We start from the raw sequence: 21,652 nt of genomic DNA, 5'->3' as shown, positions 1-21,652 counted from the left end.
AAGCAGAACAAGAGCAACCGTTTGCCCGTCGTCCAAAAGTCCCCTGATCTTCTCCGTAACTCCCAGGAGGGCAGATTCGGTGGAGTGGCCTGCCCTAAAGCCCGACTGGGAAAAATGGAGTAAATTGTTATTCTCCGTGTGTATTGAGAGTACACCATGGATGTGCTTCTCCAAGATTTTTGAGAAGGCGGGCAGCAGGGATATCGGGCGATAATTGGCCAGCACCTCTGGATCAGCAGACGGCTTCTTCAACAGAGGGCTGACCATGGCGTTCTTCCAGGACGCTGGGACAGTTGCCAGATGAATGGAGGCATTAAGTGTCTCGGCAATAATCCCCAAAGCAACGTCGTCCAATTGGCTCAGAATGTTAATTGGGAGGGGATCGCATGGAGAGCCCGATTTAATGGAAGTCGCTAAGGATTTCAAAGTGTCCAAGGAGATGGATGGCCAGGAGTCAAGCCGATTTCCTGATGAGCTTTCTAGAGGAGAAACTTCCCTGTCATCCCTCACCGGGGGATTAATATTGGCAAGAATAGTCTCGATCTTTTCCACAAAATACGTGGCAAGATCTTGACATTTTTGAGGGGTAAGGGGACGTGCAGCTGCCATGGAGTTTGCTCCGGCTAATTCTTTAACTGTGTTAAAAAGGGTCCGTGCTTTATTTGCAGCAGTGTTGATGGTCTCTGTTACATAAGATGCTTTGGCTCTAGTACAGGCCGTGTGATAGAGATTTCTGGCCTTACGATATGTTTCCTGTTTTAGAGGATCATAATGTTTGCGCCATTTTCTCTCAAGTCCCTTACACTTGGTTTTTTCTAATTTCAATTCTTCCGTATACCAGGGGGCCGGGGGACGATGGACATTCCCTCTACACCTGGTAGCTGGCAGGCAGATATCAACTGCTCTCTCCAACCAAGTGTGGGCTTCCAGCGCATTTATTTCCATGTCAGCACCCAAGACCGGGGGGGATACCTGTAATGCGTTCTGCAACTCGGACAAATCTAACTTTTTCCAATTTCTCATGTAAATTGGGGGCCGAGCAGAGCCTGACGACTTGATTTGCCTAAGAGTAATACTAAAGAGCGTTAAAAAATGGTCCGACCAACAAATAGGGTCAGTTTTTAACCATTTTAGCTCCTGTATGTTGGAAATAATGGGGTCTAACAAATGCCCAGCTTTATGAGTGGGACCCTCATTTCGCAGAAACATATTCAAAGTATTAAAATCCTCCAAAAGGTTGACAGCTATGCTGTTAGATTTATCTTCCAAGTGGAGATTTAAATCCCCCAGTATAGTCAGGTTTTGGGCATTCAAAAAGTAAGGCGAAATAAAATTAACCAAATTCGCAGCCCAAACACTGCTGTTTCCCGGCGGGCGGTAAATTAAAAAACCAGAAAACATAAAATTTGGGTTCAATGAAATTTTAAAAAATGCTGCTTCGCATCCGGGAATGTTGACAGTTTCAAAGTCACAATTAAAATCCCTGTTAAAGATCACAGCAATACCCCCTCCTACCTGTCTTTCTCTGTCTACTCTAACAATGGCATAGTTAGAGGGCAAGGCGGCGGCTATATCGGGACCTGCACCATCATGCAGCCAGGTCTCCGTTAGGAATATTGCACATGGTTTTTCTTCAGCCAAGAGGTGATAAATGTCTGCTTTATGTTGGGGCAGAGATCTGCAATTAACAGTATAAAAAGTGAAAATACAGGGATTTAGATCAGAGATTTGAGTAAGTGACTTAGGCTTGTGTGATACCTCTGGGTAAGGCTGAACATTGGTTAGGGCAAGAGCACAGTGAGGACATGCTTGTGTACCCGTTAAGGAAGGCTTTAGGACGGAACATTTACTGTTGCTACTAGGGCGCAATGCCGTAAGCTGATCCGCAGAGATCATACCTGTGGCAGCGTTTCCTGCCCCGTGACCCGACCTGGCCCGGACGGGCACAGACGGGCTGACTCTGGCTGGACTCCGGCGAAGACGAGGCGCGTCCGCAAAACGCGTCCGCTATCGCGGAGAAGGGCTGTTTCCTTTTATCCCATGCACTAGAGCGCTCTCACCGCTCTATCCCGCCCCAAGATGGCCGCTACAGAGTCCCTGAAGCTCGGTGCCTTGCCCTAAATCGGCAGGTACCGAGCGCGTGTGTGCAACAGTGAGTGCAAGTGGCAAACAGGTATTTTAAAAGCAAATTCCGTTTTTAAAATGCGCAGGTCAAATTCACAAAATACAATTTTAAAAGTTTCAGATCGCTACAATTTGGGCTTTAAATCTCTTTGGCAGAGTGTCTGAGCAGTAAGGTGACGAACTGCCCAAGTGCTCGATATTTCGTTAATGAACGCGAAACACGTGTCCAGGGATGGCAAGCACACCAGTGAACACCCTCAAGACTCAACACTCGGGTAGGAGCGCACCCGCTGATACCGACTACATCGACCATCATGCTTCGGGATCACACGCTGATGGGACGAGCAGTGTGCGACCTCATTCGGACATACTATTTATTCAGGCTCCCTTGAGCCGGTGGAGGTGACAACCTCGAGATAACGCACCTGCGCGCCTTAAGAGGTATCTGGACCTATGAATATTTTCGGCAGCCCACGCAGCAACCCCGTGCACACGCCTAATCCCTGCTGATGAGCGTTAATGATCGCGAAACACGTGTCCAGGGATGGCAAGCACACCAGTGAACACCCTCAAGACTCAACACTCGGGTAGAAGCGCACCCGCTGATACCGACTACATCGACCATCATGCTTCGGGGTCACACGCTGATGGGACGAGCAGTGTGCGACCTCATTCGGACATACCATAAAATGCAGCATATCCTGTGGAGACTTTTCGTCGCAGCCGCAGGGAGCTGCAACTTTACTAAAAATAGCAGTTCTTGGCCTAACAAGCAAAAGATAAAAGAGATTCAGTCTAAATCTAGTCAAAACATTTTTTTCATGAGAGGTCAGAGAGCCCATTAAATAAGGCTCGATAGATGCAGATGTTTTTAGCATAACATATTTTCTGACACTCGGCTTCTGGATCTCAATGGCTTCCCTCTGGATCTTCCTATCCATGAGGTAAGCCAGTTTTGTTGCCTCCAGGTCCTTCTTAGTAATGCTACTAGGGTTCTCAAACAACTCAGAACGCCCCAATCTGTGAAAACTAGACTTCAAGTATTTCAACCATGGAATAGCCAATGCATTATCCTGAGACAGACAGTCTTTCACAATTGAGTGCGTTAATGGAATATCAGGATTCAGCCAAAGTTTTAACCAACAGGTCAGTGGACGTTGGGAGAAAATATCGCTTACATACTGTGTCCCCAATTCTTCATGGACTGCTAAATTAGACGTGCCCGAGGGGACACACAAAAGACGTTTCAGAAAAGAGTTCTCCGCAATCTGGAGCTGCTCTCCCGCAACATACCCCCATATTTCACTGCCATATACAGCCGTGGCCACTGATTTGGCAATATATAATTGCAGCATGGCACCAATAGGTTTTTTCCCCAGTTTGGATTCAAAATTAAAAATAGATGCTTTCACCCTAACGAGCTCCCCTTTCTTTTTAAGAACATGCGGGCCCCAGTTTAATTTACTATCAAAGAGGACCCCAAGATAGGAGAACGTCTTAGATATAGGGATTACTGCATCATCTACTTTAAATACAAAGTTCCCTCTGGATTGTTGACCTACTTGCATGACACATGATTTAGAGTTGTTTATCGGTAAGTCCCTATCTGTCAAGGATTTAAAAGCATTTAAAATAGCTTGGAGACCTCTTTCAGTCCTAGATATGAGGACTGCATCGTCCGCATATAATAGGCCTGGAATAACCCGACGACCGACTCTAGGGCAGTCAGCCGCCACCTCCTGTAAAACACTATCCAGGTCGTTAATGTAAAAATTAAAAAGAAAAGGAGCCAAAATACATCCTTGTCGGACTCCTTTTCTGATGTTAAAATTATTTGTCACACTCAGATCTCGGGAAAATCTAACATTTGCTCTAGTATTGCTATGAAGGTCTACCAGGAAGTCGACAATACCACCGTCCACCCCCTTCGCCCTCATGGACTGCTACAGCTTCCGCCTGTTCACACAGTCAAAAGCTGAGGACAAGTCCATGAAGGCGAGATGGACGGTACCCCTGTGAGCCACTGTGTATTTACTTAGAATTAAAAAGAGGTTGAGGCATTGGGTTGTTGTTGAATGACCACTGCAGAAACCATACTGGGAGATGGACATGATGTTATTATCCTCAACCCAGGATGAAAGTCTCTGCAGTAGTATCCTTCCTATTATTTTCACCATAGAATCTATGAGTGAAATGGGTCTGTAGCAATGTGGGCTACATTTATCCCCTTTTTTAAAGACAGGGACAATTGTGGCGACCCCCCAGGATTGGGGGCATCCACTTTGTACTGCAGCATTAAAAATGGACTCCAAAATAGGAGCCCAGAAAGAAGGCTCTGACTTAAATAAATCCGGGGGAATCCCGTCTGGTCCGGGTGCTTTCCCGGCTGTTACATTCAAGGATTTCACCCCTGTCAATTGTAATTTTATTTCCGTTATTGACAGGTGCCGGGCTAGCAGTATCTTCCAGGGGACAGGCGTACAGATGCTCAAAATGTGCTTCCCAGTCCTCCTTGGGTATGTGACAATCAAGCCCATCACCGGTCTCCTGAGCAAGAAAAGGCTTTTTCATTACGCCCCAAAACTTAGAGCTATTCTTAAGAGTTTCAGGGTCTAATAGCTCATTCATGCCTCAACCCTTAGGATCGCCTTATGTTTGGCTAGTATTATCTTGTAATACTTCCGACACATTTGTACATTAACCTGTACTCTTGGTTTAGCTGCTAGAGCCACCCTTAGATTGCTGGCTGCTTTGGTGCAGTCGTGGTCAAACCACTTAGGGCCCACATTAATTTGATTTTTAGCTGGTGCGGACAGCAGCTTCTTGACCTTGTCTGAGAGTGATTAAAATGCCCCGAGCACCTTCGTATGCTGATTACCTCCTTGGGTGCAGGTAACAATTTCATCTGCACAAATTACATTAATATCTTTATAAAATATATCAGGGGTAATTTTAGACCATTTCAGTCTGCGCCTTCCATGAGTTGTGCATAACCTGCCCTGTCTGGGATTAGGCCCCTCCTTTGCTATCCATGGTCCAAGCAAACGCAAAGAAAGATGATTGTGATCGCTAAATTCACTCTCCTCAATTAAAAAAGAATCTACAAAAATCTGCATAGATAATGAAATTAATACATAATCAATGAATGTTCCCTTCCCATGGCCCTTAAAGGTGGGTACCTCAAATCTAGTGGAGAGATCCCTCAGGGCCATGGTGGGTGTCATATCATAGTCATTCAACAAATCATTAAGGAGCTCCCCCTCAATCGAGTGTTCGCAATGCAAACCATGAGATCGCGAACAATTTAGTTCTAGGATGCATTTAAGTAGCGGGTCACCACAGGGATGTACATTAAAGTCACCCACAACCATAAGGTTGTGCAGACTATGACTCTTTGACGTGTTAATAAAAACATTCAAAGCAGATAAATTACATAGTCTAAGCATGAATTAACTGTATTATAAAAATTTACTAGACCAGCTATACAATTTTCTCCTTTTAGAGTTAAACCAAGAATGCCTTAGTTAATGGATGATACTCTACGCACTTTACAGGCCAGCACCACTGAAATATAAATAACCAACCCCCCCTTTGGTCTTCCACTAGTGGTAGCAGTGGCTGGAACAAAATATGCCTTCCAGAAGTGGTTGCATTCAACAGACCATGTTTCTTGTAAACAGATTATCAAGTACTGCCTAATATAAGTAATCCAGCTACAATCCTACATCTTAGCAGCTAGACCTGCAATATTCCAGGAGATGACATTATTAGAACTCCTCCTACACGGACTGGCTTCTTTGGCTGCCAGGTCATTCAGCCTTCCACCATCCTGGTCTTCTGGTACCTTAAGTCAATCACAGGCCTCCAGGCCAGACAGAAGTTCAAATCTGTTTTGGACTGGAAGTCCATGCCTGTTCGTACCTGGGTTACTAAAATTATTATATTGCAACCTAGGGGGCGGGTAGCTGGTGTGAAATCTCACCCTTGATTGATCTTTAATACACCAATTGCCTCCCAGAGTGGGTCGTGCCAGGCCCCTCCAATAGGTGGGCCTATAAAAAAACCCCAGGGGAGGTAGTTAAATTGCCGTACCAGTCATTTGCTGATGACATTGACCATTAGATAGTAGTTGGCCTACAGTGGAAGGGTTATCAAAGTTAACAATAATGCAATCCCCACTCCCTGTTTTGTTTGATCTGCCAATCCAACTGACCCTACGTAACATTATTATATTGTCAGTAACATTCATCCCACCTGGAGTATTTTGATTAAGCCAAAATGTTGTTTTGTTCCATAGTTGCTCGTAGCTCTCTGTCTCTCCTGATGGGAGAACAGGAGCATGCCCCAGTATGACCACGTAAGGGGTCACTTCCGGGGGTAGATTAATAACTATGGGTCGTGGAGCTGCACTAGGACCCTCGCCCAATCTTGGCTAAGAGTCAGATGTAGGCGTTTTCTTCCTTGTGCTTGACTGTTGTGGAGTGGTTTTAGTGACACCATCTAAGACTGGGGGACTTAATGTGTTTATTACTGGATCAGTCAAATTTTTGCTATTACTGGGTGTCCTATTCTTCCTACTAGAAGACGATGAGTTTTCTGTGTTTGTATGAGCTCTGTCTGCTGTTTTCATACCATTCCCCATGGAAGATTCCAGGAATGTAAGCCTGGACTCTACCCCACTTAGTTTCAGCATAATCGGTTCCAACAGCGTTTGCAACATACCTTCTAGTTTCCCCCCAAAATCTCCCCCGGCATGATTACAGCTCAGTGTTACTCCATCACACTGGGTATTATGAATTATGCTACTATCAGCTTTCTCCCCAGTGTTGTGTATTTCTACAACAGTTACTGCCTTCCTACCAATAGCTACATAATTCTGTTTAGGTGCCCTAGACTTTTTAGAAGTAATGGGTTTTTTCGGGCAGTTCAAGACTGGTTTTTGTTTTGACCTCTCGCCCGTAGTCTAGACTTTACCAGGCTAGGAGCCAGCTCTGGTGACCCAGAAATTAGACTATCACTCAATATGGAGATGTCACCCTCTAACAGGGCCACCGCAGGTTGACCAGGAGGGGGTTGTTAATGCCGTGTTAGTCATTGGGGCTGCAGAAGCTGTTAATCTACCAAATGAGGGATCCATGGAGAGCCTACGTTCAGCCAGAATAATTTCCTTATTGACGGCTGACTCAGCCCTGGTCAAATAGGTGTCTAGGGTCCCAATCATCCCTGTAGTACCTGTATCTTTCCGTGGTGCCATTGTGCACACCACAGTGATTTAGGGAAACCTAATTATAAAAAAGATCTAACATACAACTGGTAAAAATAAAACCTGAACGCTGACCACAATATCGTTTACACCATCTGATTGAGTCCACACAGTTACTAATACACATATAAATCCTGATATACAATGAAATGGTTATTACTAAAGGAAATAAAGTATAGGCTCCTTATGCCTTACAATCCATTTAAAATAGTTCACTCAATATTGAGTAACTACCATTTAGCGTAATCCAGGGGAAGAACTTCCAATCTGTGCCTCTTGAGGATTGTCATTTACACTAGGTGCATATATAGTTACTCACAGGTTTTATGGCAATATTTTAAGGGGGTGGCCCAGCCCAGCCTCTTCTGGCCCCTGATGGCCACAGATGGTCCCGCCCTTGTCCCGGGCTTCTCCCGGTGCTGCCCGCGCGCGTCCCGCGACGCGGGAGGAGCAACTCGCTTTTAAGCGCCTCAGGGCGCATGTGTGGGCGGAAGTGGGCATGCCAGCAGGGGACGCTGGGACTTGAAGTCCCCCCCTCTCGGCGGCCGCTTGATGGTTCTGGCGGCAGCGAGGGAGACAACAGCAAATGTCCCCGGGCTCCTGTGTGACCTGTGGCAGGTAGGACTGCCACGTAGTAATCCGCCCTGTGTGGATAATGCCCCCGCTCCACCGCAGGAGCAACTCGCTTTTAAGCGCCTCCGGGCGCGTGTGTGGGCGGAAGTGGGCGTGCCAGCAGGTGACGCTGGGATTTGAAGACCCCCCTCTCGGCGGCCGCTTGATGGTTCTGGCGGCAGCGAGGGAGACAACAGCAAAGGTTCCCCGGGCTCCTGTGTGACCTGTGGCAGGTAGGACTGCCACGTAGAAATCCGCCCTGTGTGGATAATGCCCCCACTCCACCGCAGGAGCAACTCGCTTTTAAGTGCCTCCAGGCGCGTGTGTGGGCGGAAGTGGGCGTGCCAGCAGGGGACCCTGGGATTTGAAGTCCCCCATCTCGGCGGCCGCTTGATGGCTCTGGTGGCAGCGAGGGAGACAACACTAAAGGTTCCCCGGGCTCCTGTGTGACCTGTGGCAGATAGGACTGCCACGTAGAAATCCACCCATATTCAGTCCAGAAGCTCCCGACATCAACAGCTCAACCCTTCCCCTTCCTGCAGAATGAGTTCAAACAAACACAAACAATTCCGGCTCTTTTGCGACAACGCACTGCAGCACATGTTCCCAGTCTCCACTGCGGCCAATCCTGATATTGCTCTTCTGCATGAGAGCAGCATCAGGATTAGCCTGAGCACTCGCGATTTGTGCTCCCAGGGAGACCTGGAGCGTGTGCTTTGCTGTCTCCAACCTGGCAAAGCAGCTGGGTTGGAGACAGCTCAGTGCGCATGTCAGTTTGGTCGTCCTGAGACGGCTACCAAACCGACATGCTCCTAGCAGGGCACCTACCACTCCTCCTGGTGATTGCCCTGTGATGGCCCTGCCCCCCAGGACTCGCCCCGGCCCAGAACTTGAAAAATAAAATGATAATAAACCTGTTTTATTATCGTTTTCTTTCTCAAGTTTTGGAGGCTGCTGGCAGGGGGGTCAACGGTCTCTGCCAGAGTGGAGGAGCCGCCGCTGCCAGTAGGACCAATGCAATAGGGAACATAGGCATTGGCAGCCAGTCATAAATAGTTCAGAAATGAGACAGCGATGATGTACCGCACGCCTGCACAGAATACCACCTGGGAGCAGTGTAGGAGTCCATTGATGTTCGCAAAGCACAAACGTTGTTGGAAGACCACTCTCGTCAATAGCTTACCGGGGAAAGGCAGCTGGGAAGTCGCATCTCTGTGTTTGCTGCAAACACATTATCTCTTGTTCGTCCCTATGTTTGCGAAGTTAAGGCATCATCGTACTCAACAGGCACCCCAAAAAATGACACTTTCGCAGGTCTGGCCTTTGAGGCAGTGCAGGTAAGTTGCCAGACTATTGGTTTTCCTACATAATTCATACCTAATACACATACATAGAGTGGCTTTCAGTCAGCAGGTTTCATCCGTTAGCCTGTTAAATTGCCACTTTCACCTACCACAGCATGCATCACGGGTCGGCGTGTCAGCCATTTTACCCCTCAGATCCCATCACTTTGAGGGCCCGCAGAGAGCCGGTGCACATTGCTGACATCCGCATAAAATAGTTTCTTTCTCTTCAGTTGCAGAGCTAGTTCTAAAGGTGCTTTTCATTTTTTTTTTTATTTTATATATTACAATTAAATACATTTTTTTCTGTAATACTTTGTTTAAATTCATGTTATAAATCCTAGCCTTATTTGATTAGTATCTACCTAAGCAGTGTGCCTTTGTCGCAATCAACCAATCTGATCGTGAGACACATCGGAATGCAAAGCAATGCTGCTTCATGTTCGTCCTACAGCCTTAAACGATAAAAGACGCTGACGTGAAAGAAGCGCCGTACTAGAACCAGAAGTGAAATGAAACATCCATACTTACATGTCACATCAGAGCCAAACTGAAAAGAAATATAAAAGCAGCATCAATATGTCTGCGAAGTTTCAAAACATTACTTCACCAGGAACAAGGAACTCATCAAAAAAATAACAGAAACCACTCAGGTGCCTAGAATGTAAAAAGGATCTCAGACCACTTCAAGACAACCATGATTTTAAAAATCATTTAATCGAAAGTGAGATAAAAACAACAGTGGTCGCATTAGTAAAGACCTGAAGGAATGCATACCAGATGTGTGTCATAGCCAATTCAAAAGCACCTTGTTATGTTGTGGTATTTACTGCTTTGTTAAATATTGGGTGTATTTCTGTATCATGGTTTGGTACCTCTGTTTCCTTTTGGTAGGTTGGAACCAGTGTCGGTTGTTATTTAATAGCGGTGGGGGCGGAGGGAATGAAAAAAAGATGTAAACACTTACCTGTTGTCACCAGCTCTCGTTCCTCTTCGCGCTCTTCATAGCCAATCACAATGCTGCAATGCAGTTTTGTGATTGGTCTGAGCGTCGTGGTTCGGCTTGGACTGGGAGCCTGGGCATGTCCTCCACACAGGCTGTAATGCAGCCCCTGGGTGGAGAACATGCAAACGGCGCATGCTGGTTTGGCCGGCCCCAGACTTTGCTCACTTGGAGTGGGCAAAACACTCCTGCCCTGCTCTGTGCGCAGAGCGGCCCTGCCCCGCCCCTACCCATCTGAGAAAGGATGGAAAATAAAATGATAATAACAATGATATCTTTTTTCTGTATTGGCCTGCTCAGTTGGGTGATGCTCCTCCGCCTTAGAGGAGGAGCCGCCACTGGTTGGAACCTTGCTTTAACCCTTGCCTGCTGATGCTCTGGATTTGGGTCACTTCTTACCCGGAACTGGTGCGATCACCTGGGTACCACGAGTGCTTTCATACCTTCAAGCTATATATGAAGCATTTTATCAAGCTTCGTGTCTGTTCTGTTACCCATCACACCACGCCTGCCTCTGGAACAGTTTCCCAGATTAAAATGCTGAAGCCACCTTCCAGAGGTGCAGACAAAACAACCAGAAAGAGACTACAGAAAAGAAAAACATATACTCATTTTTATTTGCACATCATATCGTCACTGATGTGTTATCGTAGAACTGCTAACATGGAACACATCCTTTAATGAAAGGGTGCACTAATTCTGACATCCTGGAGAAAGGCCATAAACTGCAGAATCGTTTGTGAGAAGTATTTCCATGGAGTAGGATAAGCTCGCATTCCAGTTACCCAGTCGATTCAAGATCTTGTAGCCTGGTGGTTGATTACCTCAACCTTAGACCAGGGGGTTTGTTTGCGCAAGATCTTGAACACAGATGACAGCAATCTGAGTTGGAGGGAAGTTGAGGGATCTCAGTTACTATAAACCCTAAATCGTCTCTGAGAAGGTCGTCCCCCAAGCCAGGGTAAAGAAGGCAAAGTAAACCACAGGGAGGAAAATAGCATCCAACCGCAGGACTTATGACCAGTAAGGAATCCATTATTCCCTTCATCATTCTATTCCTTCTGCACTGTGGTAATCCATCAGGTGCAAGCCTTTTTTTCTTATTACTCAAATAGGGACAACAGATAAAGCTTGAAGTAATAAAACACAACATTTAATACATCACGCAGACCTGAAGAAAGCTCACAATGACATAACCTCCAGTGCACAGCACTGCATGGACAGGGTAGCATCCACCCTATAGCTGTCCACACCTGAGATCAGAACAGAAGGCAAAGTTAGCGCTGTTTCCCTTGAGAGCAGCGTCCCTTCAATGCACTCCGTAGAACAGGTTAACCAAAACCCAGCCTGAATTTGTCCTTTGCATAACAAAACCAATATACATTATCTAATGCATATACAATCATCAGCATCAGTATAATGATATATTAAATGTGTGCCTTACTTGGTTGCTTTCAGAATTATGTCCCCTGATGAAGGGCGAACGCCCGAAATGCATTGGGCTGACAAGAAATATACGTTTGAATACATTATGAATTAATAATGTGGAACATGAAAATCATTGAAAAAGAATAAAAAGACTACGCACGAACCATCGTAAGAAATTTTTATTAAGCAAATTCAAAGAACGTGTTCTTCGGAGTGCATTGAAGGGACGCTGCTCTCGAGGGAAACAGCGCTAACTTTGCATTTTTACAACCCTCAGCACAGGGGGTTTTACTTCAAAGCACCACCCAACTCATTAACCGATCTCACCTTTACTCGACTCGTGTGCGATTTCCACACCCCATTCTTTTGGACTTCATATTATCCCAGCTGTGCTACCGTGGAATCAGCACCAATTATACACAATGCAATTTGAAGATATCTCACACGCAACTGACCAAAGAGCAGATACCTTGGCATTCACCGATGCAGATTCACAGCGCATTTACTCACTCATCCCAGATGATGAAGGCCCAAGTACAAGCACTGGTTCTACACAAGCAAACCTAAAACAGCTGATCTACATGTCAAAACGGATTATCAATCAGCGTCTTCACGCCAGTACGTTGATAAAATACCACAAGGCACAACAAATTCTGCGTGGCCTCAGGATATCATTGAAATCTACCCTGTGCAAAAACAACGCACGATTTACAGAAAAATGGTTCGCCATACTTAATAAATGTTCGCTAGATCTTATACTACTAATAATTGAAGAGTTGGCGAAACTTTTAGAGGATCTTAACAAAGAAGCATCCCAACTTAAAGAAGAGCTTAATTCCATGATGACTAAGGATGAATGTGACCAGGCTCTCAAAGATATAAATATCCAATTGGACTCATATACTAAAGAAATCAATGAACGCAAACTAAGGAAATTTAAGAGAGAAACCACTGACTATCGTACCGGAGAAGTATACAGTTGGGCCGACATGTACGCCCGCCGACGACAACAGAGACCAACCCAAGACAGGTCATCGGATGAAACTTCATCAGACGATTGATTCACAGCATCACAGAAGAGGTCCCATGTACCAAAGAAAAGAATCACAAGTTCAGAGTGATATCCTCACTGAAGACAATCGAAGGTAAGAATCAACCACTCCTTTTTTAGAGAGAGGCCGAGGACCCCAGAAAGAACCAGGAGGGGCAGGAATAGGAGCAAAAACAGGACCCTCAACAGAATCGGTTTCCAAAAACACGAGGAGCCACAGAACCTAATAATCAACATATCCAAACATGAAATAACAATATTTCAAACACAAACACTACAAAAAGGAACATTGTTTGTCCCCACGAACCATTCGAACATTCTAGAGACACAAGTTTGCGTATACAAATTCTTAAGGAGTTTGCGCCTCAGGCATTTCTTTACCAACATTATTGAGAGACCAAATCAAGAGGAAATCATGAAACCTGATATACTTATGGGACTCAGAAATCCGAGCAAATTTCAACCTCCTATCAGTCATAAAGTACTCGACGCGTTTGAAAAAGTAGTGAGCCAGGATATCGTTAAGATCTTCAAATCTCCAAGAACCAAAAAGTCCAACATGACACAAAAAGAGTGACAGGCAATTCAAACCTTAGCGAACAACAAAGACATCACAATACGCCAAGCAGACAAGGGCGGTGCCCTAATAATCATGGACACTGAGTTTTACGGGAAAAATGTAATGGAACACATTAATGACAAGGACACCTACATGCGATTGGAAAGTGATCCGACCAAGGAATTCGTCAAAATCTTAACCAAAATCATTGACACATCTATTGAGATAGGTATCATCACCACAAAGGACAAAGAATTTTTGGTGAAACAAAATCAATCCATCCCATATATCTACATGATCCCCAAAATCCATAAACATCCAACCATTCCTCCATTCCGTCCAATCGTGTCCACCATCAATTCCATCCACGAACCGGTGGGCATATTCATTGACAAGCATCTGCAACCACTAGTCCAAAAGATACCCACGTACATCAAAGATACCACACATTTTTTGAACATTCTGGAAGAACACAAAACATCATTCACCACCAATATGATTTTAAGCACCATTGATGTCAAGGCATTATACACCTCCATCCCCCACAACCTGGGATTAACTGCAATTGAGAACGCACTGCTAAACAGTGACAAGGAAGACAACTTGAAACTACTATTGATAGAACTAATGCACTTTACCTTGTTTCACAGCTACTTTCAATGGGAAAACCAATTTTATGCTCAATGTAAAGGTACATCCATGGGAAATTGTGCGGCTCCATCTTTCGCCAATATCTTCATGCACCAATTTGAAACAGAACACATATTAACCAACACGGAGTGGCAAGACAATCTCATTCTATATAAACTTTACATCTATGACATTTTCATCTTATGGAAGGGATCAACCATTGAACTACAAACAGCTATCCAAAACCTCAACAATGTTAATGATCGCATTCAATTCACATCCAACATTAGTGACACACAGTTATCTTTTTTGGACGTCCTGGTCACTAACAACCAGGGCACATTACAAACCAGTGTATACCAGAAATCCACTGACAGAAACAACCTCCTTCACTTTCACAGTTTCCACCCTCCATCACTCAAAAAACATCTACCGTTTTCCCAATTAGTTCGTTTTAAGCGAAGTGCTTCCTCTCAAGACACCTACGAACAACAACAAATCACCACTATCAAAAATTTAAAGATCGAGAATATCCTGAAACCACGTTGTATCAGGCCGTTGACCGAGCACAAGAAATAAACAGAGCCCAACTGTTACAATCATCCCATGCAAAGGACGAACAGAGGGCTGTATTCATCTCCAAATACTCCACCAGAAGTGAAAACATCAAAAAAGTTATTCTAAAACATTGGCCTTTACTAGCAGTGGAGGAAGACTTAAATGGCATGTTTTCATTAAACCCAAGATTCGCCTATGAAAGAACCAAAAATATCAAGGAATTACTGAATTGTAGGACTAATGTCCCCACAAAAGAATTCAGAGGAACGCTACCGTGCCACAACTATGGGAACTGCAATTCTATTATCAAAGGCAATGAAATCACTCACCCACTACACCGAACTAAAATTAAACTCAACATAAATGGAACGTGTGATAGCATTAATTTGGTGTACATGTTAAAATGCCCGTGTGGCCTCACATACGTGGGAAAAACAGCCAGAAAAATAAAAACACGAATAGTGGAACACAAGAGTAACATTTGTTTACGATCCACGAAATCCACAGTGGCCGCCTACTTTAATGAACATAATCACAATCCCAGTCAACTGCGATATTGTATCTTAGAAATAGTACCTATATTACCTGGAAGAGACAATGCCCAGTACCTACTCAGAAGAGAACTCTACTGGATACACCAGTTGTCTTCGGTACAGCCCAAAGGACTCAACGAACATTTGGAATTCACTTGTCACCTATAAATGAACTTTGTAGTTGAAAGTTACTGAAACTTATTGTAATTTACTCCCATTTAATTGGGTTCATAACTGTGTCTATTACCTTTATTGTTTCCATTATATCTTTTCCACTACTATCCTTACCCTTTCTTTCTTTCCAGCATTTTTGTACACATTCAATCCTAGCAGGTGATCCCACACTCCTATCGCTGTACGATAAAGTTTTTGCCAAAAAAACACGATTCCGGTTCACGTCACCATAGAAACGCACCATCTGACCTCTTTTCCACCTAACGGAAAGTAGTACGTATTCCATCGGACACGGTTACGGTTCACGTCACCATAGTAACGCACCTATCAGAAATTAATACGCATTCCACTGGTCACATGATCGCTCCGAACCTAATGGAATGCTCCACACATGCCCGAGCTATTTACATCATGGTGGTGGCCGTCCAACACTTTGGAATCTCATACCCATGTGGAGAGGACTACACGTTACACCCACAAGAGCTCGAGGTAAGCCTTAGTGCCGTTTTACGCGCCCAACTACCTGACCTCTGTGATCAGGTCGTTTAAACCGTATCAATCTTATCATGCATTTACATTTCTTACAGACGGCAGCCACGATCTGTACACGGTACCGAGCGTACTTTTACGCATCAGTAACAGGTCAGATTTAAAGGCGTGACTTAATTTACTCTATTTGCACAAGCGCATGAGTCACACGCACTTGGTAATCCTAGTGCACACCGTTGTCATACACATCTTGGTGTATTTAGCACTGATAACTATGTTCTCATATTCACCCTTTTCTCACCGAAATGACCACTCCTTTCTTTTCTTTGTTTTTCTTGAGTCTAACACTCCCCTTTCGTTTTCCTTCATCGAGATTTATAGGTTAACCAAAACCCAGCCTGAATTTGTCCTTTGCATGACAAAACCAATATACATTATCTAATGCATATACAATTATCAGCATCAGTATTATGATATATTAAATGTGTGCCTTACTTGGTTGCTTTCAGAATTATGTCCCGTGATGAAGGGCGAACGCCCGAAATGCATTGGGCTAACAAGAAATATACGTTTGTATACATTATGAATTAATAATGTGGAACATGAAAATCTTTGAAAAAGAATAAAAAGACTACGTACAAACCAATCTTAAGAAATTTTCATTAAGCAAATTCAAAGAACGTGTTCTTCGGAGTGCATTAAAGGGACGCTGCTCTCGAGGGAACCAGCGCTAACTTTGCATTTTTACAACCCTCAGCACAGGGTGTTTTACTTCAAAGCACCACCCAACTCATTAACCCATCTCACCTTTACTCGACTCGTGTGCGATTTCCACACCCCATTCTTTTGGACTTCATATTATCCCAGCTGTGCTACCGTGGAATCAGCACCAATTATACACAATGCAATTTGAAGAAATCTCACACGCAACTGACCGAAGAGCAGATACCTTGGCATTCACCGATGCAGATTCACAGCGCATTTACTCACGCATCGCCGGATTTATAGCAGAGATAACGTGCTATTAGCAACGGTTATCTCCAAAGCGATAAAATATCCGGCGAAAGTGGCGAAATGCGTGAATATCGCTGGAAATTCAGCGATATTCAGGCATTATCGCTATTAGGGACTTAACCTCCCATTGGATATACAGGCTAAGAAGTGGTCTGAGCAGGCGTTAGGATTTGGCGATATTCGCGCTTAGTGCAAATATTTTAATCGCTACGCCTGCGTTGATAATAGGCGATAGCGAAGTTAGCGACTGCTTTCAGTCGCTAACAGGTTGGGTACACCCACTTGCATGTCATTAGCGATAAATATCGCTGACATGCAAAGCGGGCCCCAAACCGCTCGCTATCACCTAAAAGCTGTCGCTAACTGATGTTAGCCACAGCTTTCTAATAGGGCGATAAAATTATCGCCGCTTTTCATTTCGCTTGCCTTGGTAACAACATCAGTGGTGCTGGTGTTAGGTGAACGTTGTTAGAAGCTTTACTGATGCTCTTAATTGGCAGTGTGTAAACAACGGTGTACTTAAGTGTTGATCAGCAATTGTGTAAGAGTCTCGAGTTTTTTGTTATGAAAACGTAATCAATAAATACATTTTAAAAAAAAGGTTGGTGTTTTGGAAAAAAATCATATACATAGCCTTATAAAACAACATCACTGTCAAGGCTTGACTTCTGGGGCTCTGATGTACTGGGTGGTTTCCAGATCCTGGTGTCAAGGAGGGTGACATAACATATTGGATGGCCCAAGTTATCGGTACACTGCAAAGATTGAGGCTATTGACGCATACATTTACCTGTTATTGGTTCCTTCGTCCTGTCCATTGTGAGTGGGAGACCCGCTAGCCTCAGACTGGCCTGTAATTGGCTGTACCAACGCTCTGTCCATGGGGAATCTTGAATATCCTTTGGAGTCTTGATGCTATCCAGGCAGGTCTCTTTATCACATGGAGACTTCATCAAATCGTAAGACCTGAAGTTAGGGCTCTCTGTATTAGATTGATCCATGTCCTTAGAAACAAAAGGGGACTGATGGGGAATCTGATCCTGAGACATCTGTGGGAAAGAAAGTGAAGTGTCAGACTTCCAAATCTTACCTGCTCTCAATGCAGAAGGCATGTATCAAGATTGGTGGCCTGGTTGTGACCACTAAAGCCTTTGTGTAATATGGCCACGACTGCTACATGTAAATACAAATAATGCAATCATTTAAAAAATTTGGATATAAAAAGTCAGATTTAGCGTGGCAGCAGCTCGCCTTTGGAACAGCCTCCCCTTAGAAATAAGGAGAACGCAAGGCTTGCTGCTGTTCCGCAAGAAAATTAAGACCTTGTTATTCCCCAGGATATAATATGCCTCTTTGTGAGGGGTAGAAGTAGATTCTCTGGTTAGCATGTCTATCCCCTATTATGTAGCTGACTAGCGCCAGGATGCCCGTTGGGTTGCAGTGCGCTCTATAAGTGTTTATAATAATAATAATTGGGCTACTTTTGAGAATTCAGAAGCACAATGTTCATTTCCTTAGTTTATAAACTACACCTTTTTATAATTTCTGCCATCCCTTTATAAATGGCCAGTGTGTACAAGTCCTCCTTGGGAAGCAGTGTTCTAGGAAATTCCTGTGAAACTGCATGTTGAAGAGTTTGGCAGAGTTCCCTCAACCAAGCGCAGTTTCCACTTGAAGGATGGGCAAACCATCTCACTCTACATAGTAAGTAGGTGTAGGTGTGTGTGGGGGAAGAGTGGTTTGGAGCAGGCAGTTCATTGAGAGTTAGTTTGAGTATCTACAGAGCTGGCACTATCTTGGCCACTTGTAATGTTTGTTTGTGCTTAGCGAGCCGTGGTTTTGACCATGAGCTGCACACACAAGGAGGCCTCGGTAGCTGCCCACCTCCATGTCCAACATTTTGCTGTTTCTTTTCCTATCTGTGGTGCTTGTGTGAATACATACTTTGGGGCCTACAGGCAGGTGGTCCCTATCCTTCTTCTGTCGCTCCATAACTGGTTTTTGACAGACCGTTGTACTCATATTAAGTTTGAAACAGGGGTCCCCCATTCTTCTAACATGCAATACAATGATTGATCCCTGTGCACAAGTGCTGCTCTAACTGGTAACTGGAAATTCAGCTCCAGTGAGCGCCATTTTGTCTTGGGGGTCGTACATGTGTACCGCAGTCTTGTGGAAATAGAACGTGTTTGTATTGGTTTTTTTTAGATCATTTTTATTGGCTTTTAAACAGTGTACAATGTTACAGGAGATACATCATCGAAGCGCAGCATATGGATCCCAGTGACCTTTTACAGTTTGACGATAGTAGCAATTTAAAGGCTGTCAGCACATCTGTTGTGTCATATGCTAGTATCACATGCCAGTAAATTCAATGAGATCCAAGAGAATAAACAAGAAACCTACAAAGATTAAAGAAAATGATGCCTCTCTCCCACCCACACTCTGATTCAGTACCAATAAGCGCAGCACGGTATTAGATTGCTGCTGTGTTAGGGCAGTAAAGAAGAGATCTCTTCACAGCATTAACAGTGCACCCAGCCCATGTCAGAGTTCATGCAGCTTTTTCACCGTGTTTGTGTGTCAACAGTACCAGGAGGTTCATCTTCTGACATCTCTCTTGCAGCAGAGCAGTCGTTGTTGTCATCAGCGGTCAACTTCTGAACCATGCCCGCCCACGCCATTAAATCATCTGCCACTTTATCAATCAATCAGTCAGGGAATTGAAAGCGCACTACTCACCCGTGAGGGTTTCAAGGCGCTGCAGTGGTGGGGGTGGGTAAGAAGTTCCGTTCAGTCAAAGAGCCAAGTCTTGAGTGCCTTCCTGAAAGCGTTCCGGGAGGGGGCGCGTCTGATGTCGAACGGGAGCTTGTTCCAGGTCTTGGCCGCGATGTAGGAGAAGGCTCTTCCTCTTGTTCTGCCTCTGCGGATGTGCGAGGTTTTGGCGAGGGCGAGGTTGGCAGATCAGAAGTTTCTATTAGGTACATTGAAGGAGATTCTCACATTGAGGTAATGGGGTCCGGTGTTGTGGAGGCATTTGTAGGCGTGGGTGAGTACCTTGAAAATGGCTCTCTTCTCGACGGGTGGCCAGTGGAGGTTTCGTATTTGTTGGCTGATGTTTTCGTGTCAAGGGGTGCTGAGGACGAGTCTGGCTGCGGTGTTCTGTATTGTCTAGAGCTTGCTGAGTAGAGACTTGTTGATCCTGGGACCTTATAGTCGCGTCTCATTTTTTCATATGGATTTCTTCTGTCCCAGCCCATTCCATTGGAGCTCTCAGCCATTCAACCAACAAGGGAGGTCTAGGGCTCAGCCATCTAATGGCAATAGGTTGCTTAGCCAGTGTCAACCCAAGTATTACAAAATATCCGCTAAGTTTCTGTAATCTCTTTGTAGAACTAGCCCCAGTAAACAGTGTTTCAGCTCTATTGGGATCATCCAGCCTGGGACCCTCTGTAAGTGTTGCAAGATCTTATCCCCGTAAGGTGTGATTTGAGAACCCCACATGACATGGAAAAAGTCAGCTGCTGTGTGTCCACATTGCACACACCCAGGATCGCTGTCTGGGAAAATAGCATGCAGGATTTTGGGGGAGAGGTATGCAATGTGAATTATGTTGTATTGGATTAGTTTAAATCTAGAATTTACTGACAATTCCCGCACCCTTCTGTGTATTTTAGACCATTCTGCAGATGTGCTGGGAGGTTCCTACATCTGATGCCATGTGTCCTCGATCTTTAAAGAGTGCTCCCACCTGTCTGTTCGGAGGGCATGATATATGTGAGTGAGTCGGTCGAAGTAGGCAAGAGTAGTATCGGCTGACAATGCAGCCTTGGTCTGTCTAAATGTTTCTACTTGCTCTGCCGCCACGCCCAAGCACTAGACGACTTGGTGAGCTCTCTGAGTGGGGCAGTGATGTCCGACAGGTTCTGCATGAAATGCCTGCAGTACGTTGCCATCCTCAGGAAGCTGCAGATTCCTAACACTGAGGAGGGAGCAGGGGCATCCTGCATGTCTTTCACTTGGATCGGGCCAATGCCTCTGTGCGAGAAGCGATACCTGAAGAAGCTGATGTCCTTCCACAAGAAGTCACATTTTTCATGATGAAGCATCAGCCCTCATTCTTAAAGCCATGTGACGACTGCATGGAGATGGGTCAAGTGTTCTCCTAACATGGGAGCGTGGATGGGAATGTCGTCACTCACATTCAGCACGCCAGGCAGGCCCTGTAGAACATTTCCATTTTGGAAAACTTTGTCTGTGCTTGAAATATCAAAGTTTAGTTGGGTGTACCTCCAAAGGCTGGTATGTGTGTAGAATGTGGTGATAGGGTGGGACTTCGGGTGTCGAGGGATCTGATATTAACCAGATCAAAGTTCCATTTTGGAGAACCACTTGGAACCCTCCAGATCCCCAATGATGTCATCTATGGTTGGTGTGAGATGACGTTCTCGCTTGATCACCAGGTTAGGGACACTCATGTCTACACAAATGCGGATTGCCTCTGGTTGTTTGGGCTTCTTCATCACCATGATTGGGGAGACCCATGGTGCGGGGCCTCTCACACATTTGATAATGCCCGCTCTCTCAAGTAGTTTTTGCCACAGGGGTGACAAATTCATTGATGTCTGGTTCCACTGTGCAGACTGCTTTCCTTGGAGCTTTGGCCTGTTGTCGCTGAGATGAGCAGCATGCTTTAGAGAAGTGGTTTGGTTTGCCACATGCACTGCAGGTGTTGCCGCTGGTGAGGCAGGCTCCAGTGTGAGGGTATGAGACAGCACACCAGCCACACGTGCAGGCTTGTGCTACCTGTTTTGTGGGGATTGATGACGGCTTGGTGGGCTCTGGTTCCGAAGTCCGTGCCCTTTTTTGGA

At 45.0% G+C, this 21,652-nt stretch overlaps 1 protein-coding gene across 1 annotated transcript in view; it reads right to left on the bottom strand.

Moving 5' to 3' along the window:
• Positions 1 to 21,652, bottom strand: part of LOC144759966 (carnosine synthase 1-like) — a 562,866-nt gene that overhangs the window by 532,856 nt on the left and 8,358 nt on the right. The window contains exon 3 of the mRNA XM_078646511.1: positions 17,572 to 17,830. Within this exon, the coding sequence (XP_078502637.1) occupies positions 17,572 to 17,830 (259 nt within the window). The remainder of the gene's footprint in view (positions 1 to 17,571; positions 17,831 to 21,652) is intronic.

Source organism: Lissotriton helveticus, chromosome 1_1 (assembly GCF_964261635.1).
Source record: "Lissotriton helveticus chromosome 1_1, aLisHel1.1, whole genome shotgun sequence".
In the NCBI taxonomy this organism is placed as follows: Eukaryota; Metazoa; Chordata; class Amphibia; order Caudata; family Salamandridae; genus Lissotriton; species Lissotriton helveticus.
The sequence above is the reverse complement of the archived record's forward strand: the minus strand, read 5'-3'. Positions and strand labels throughout refer to the sequence as shown.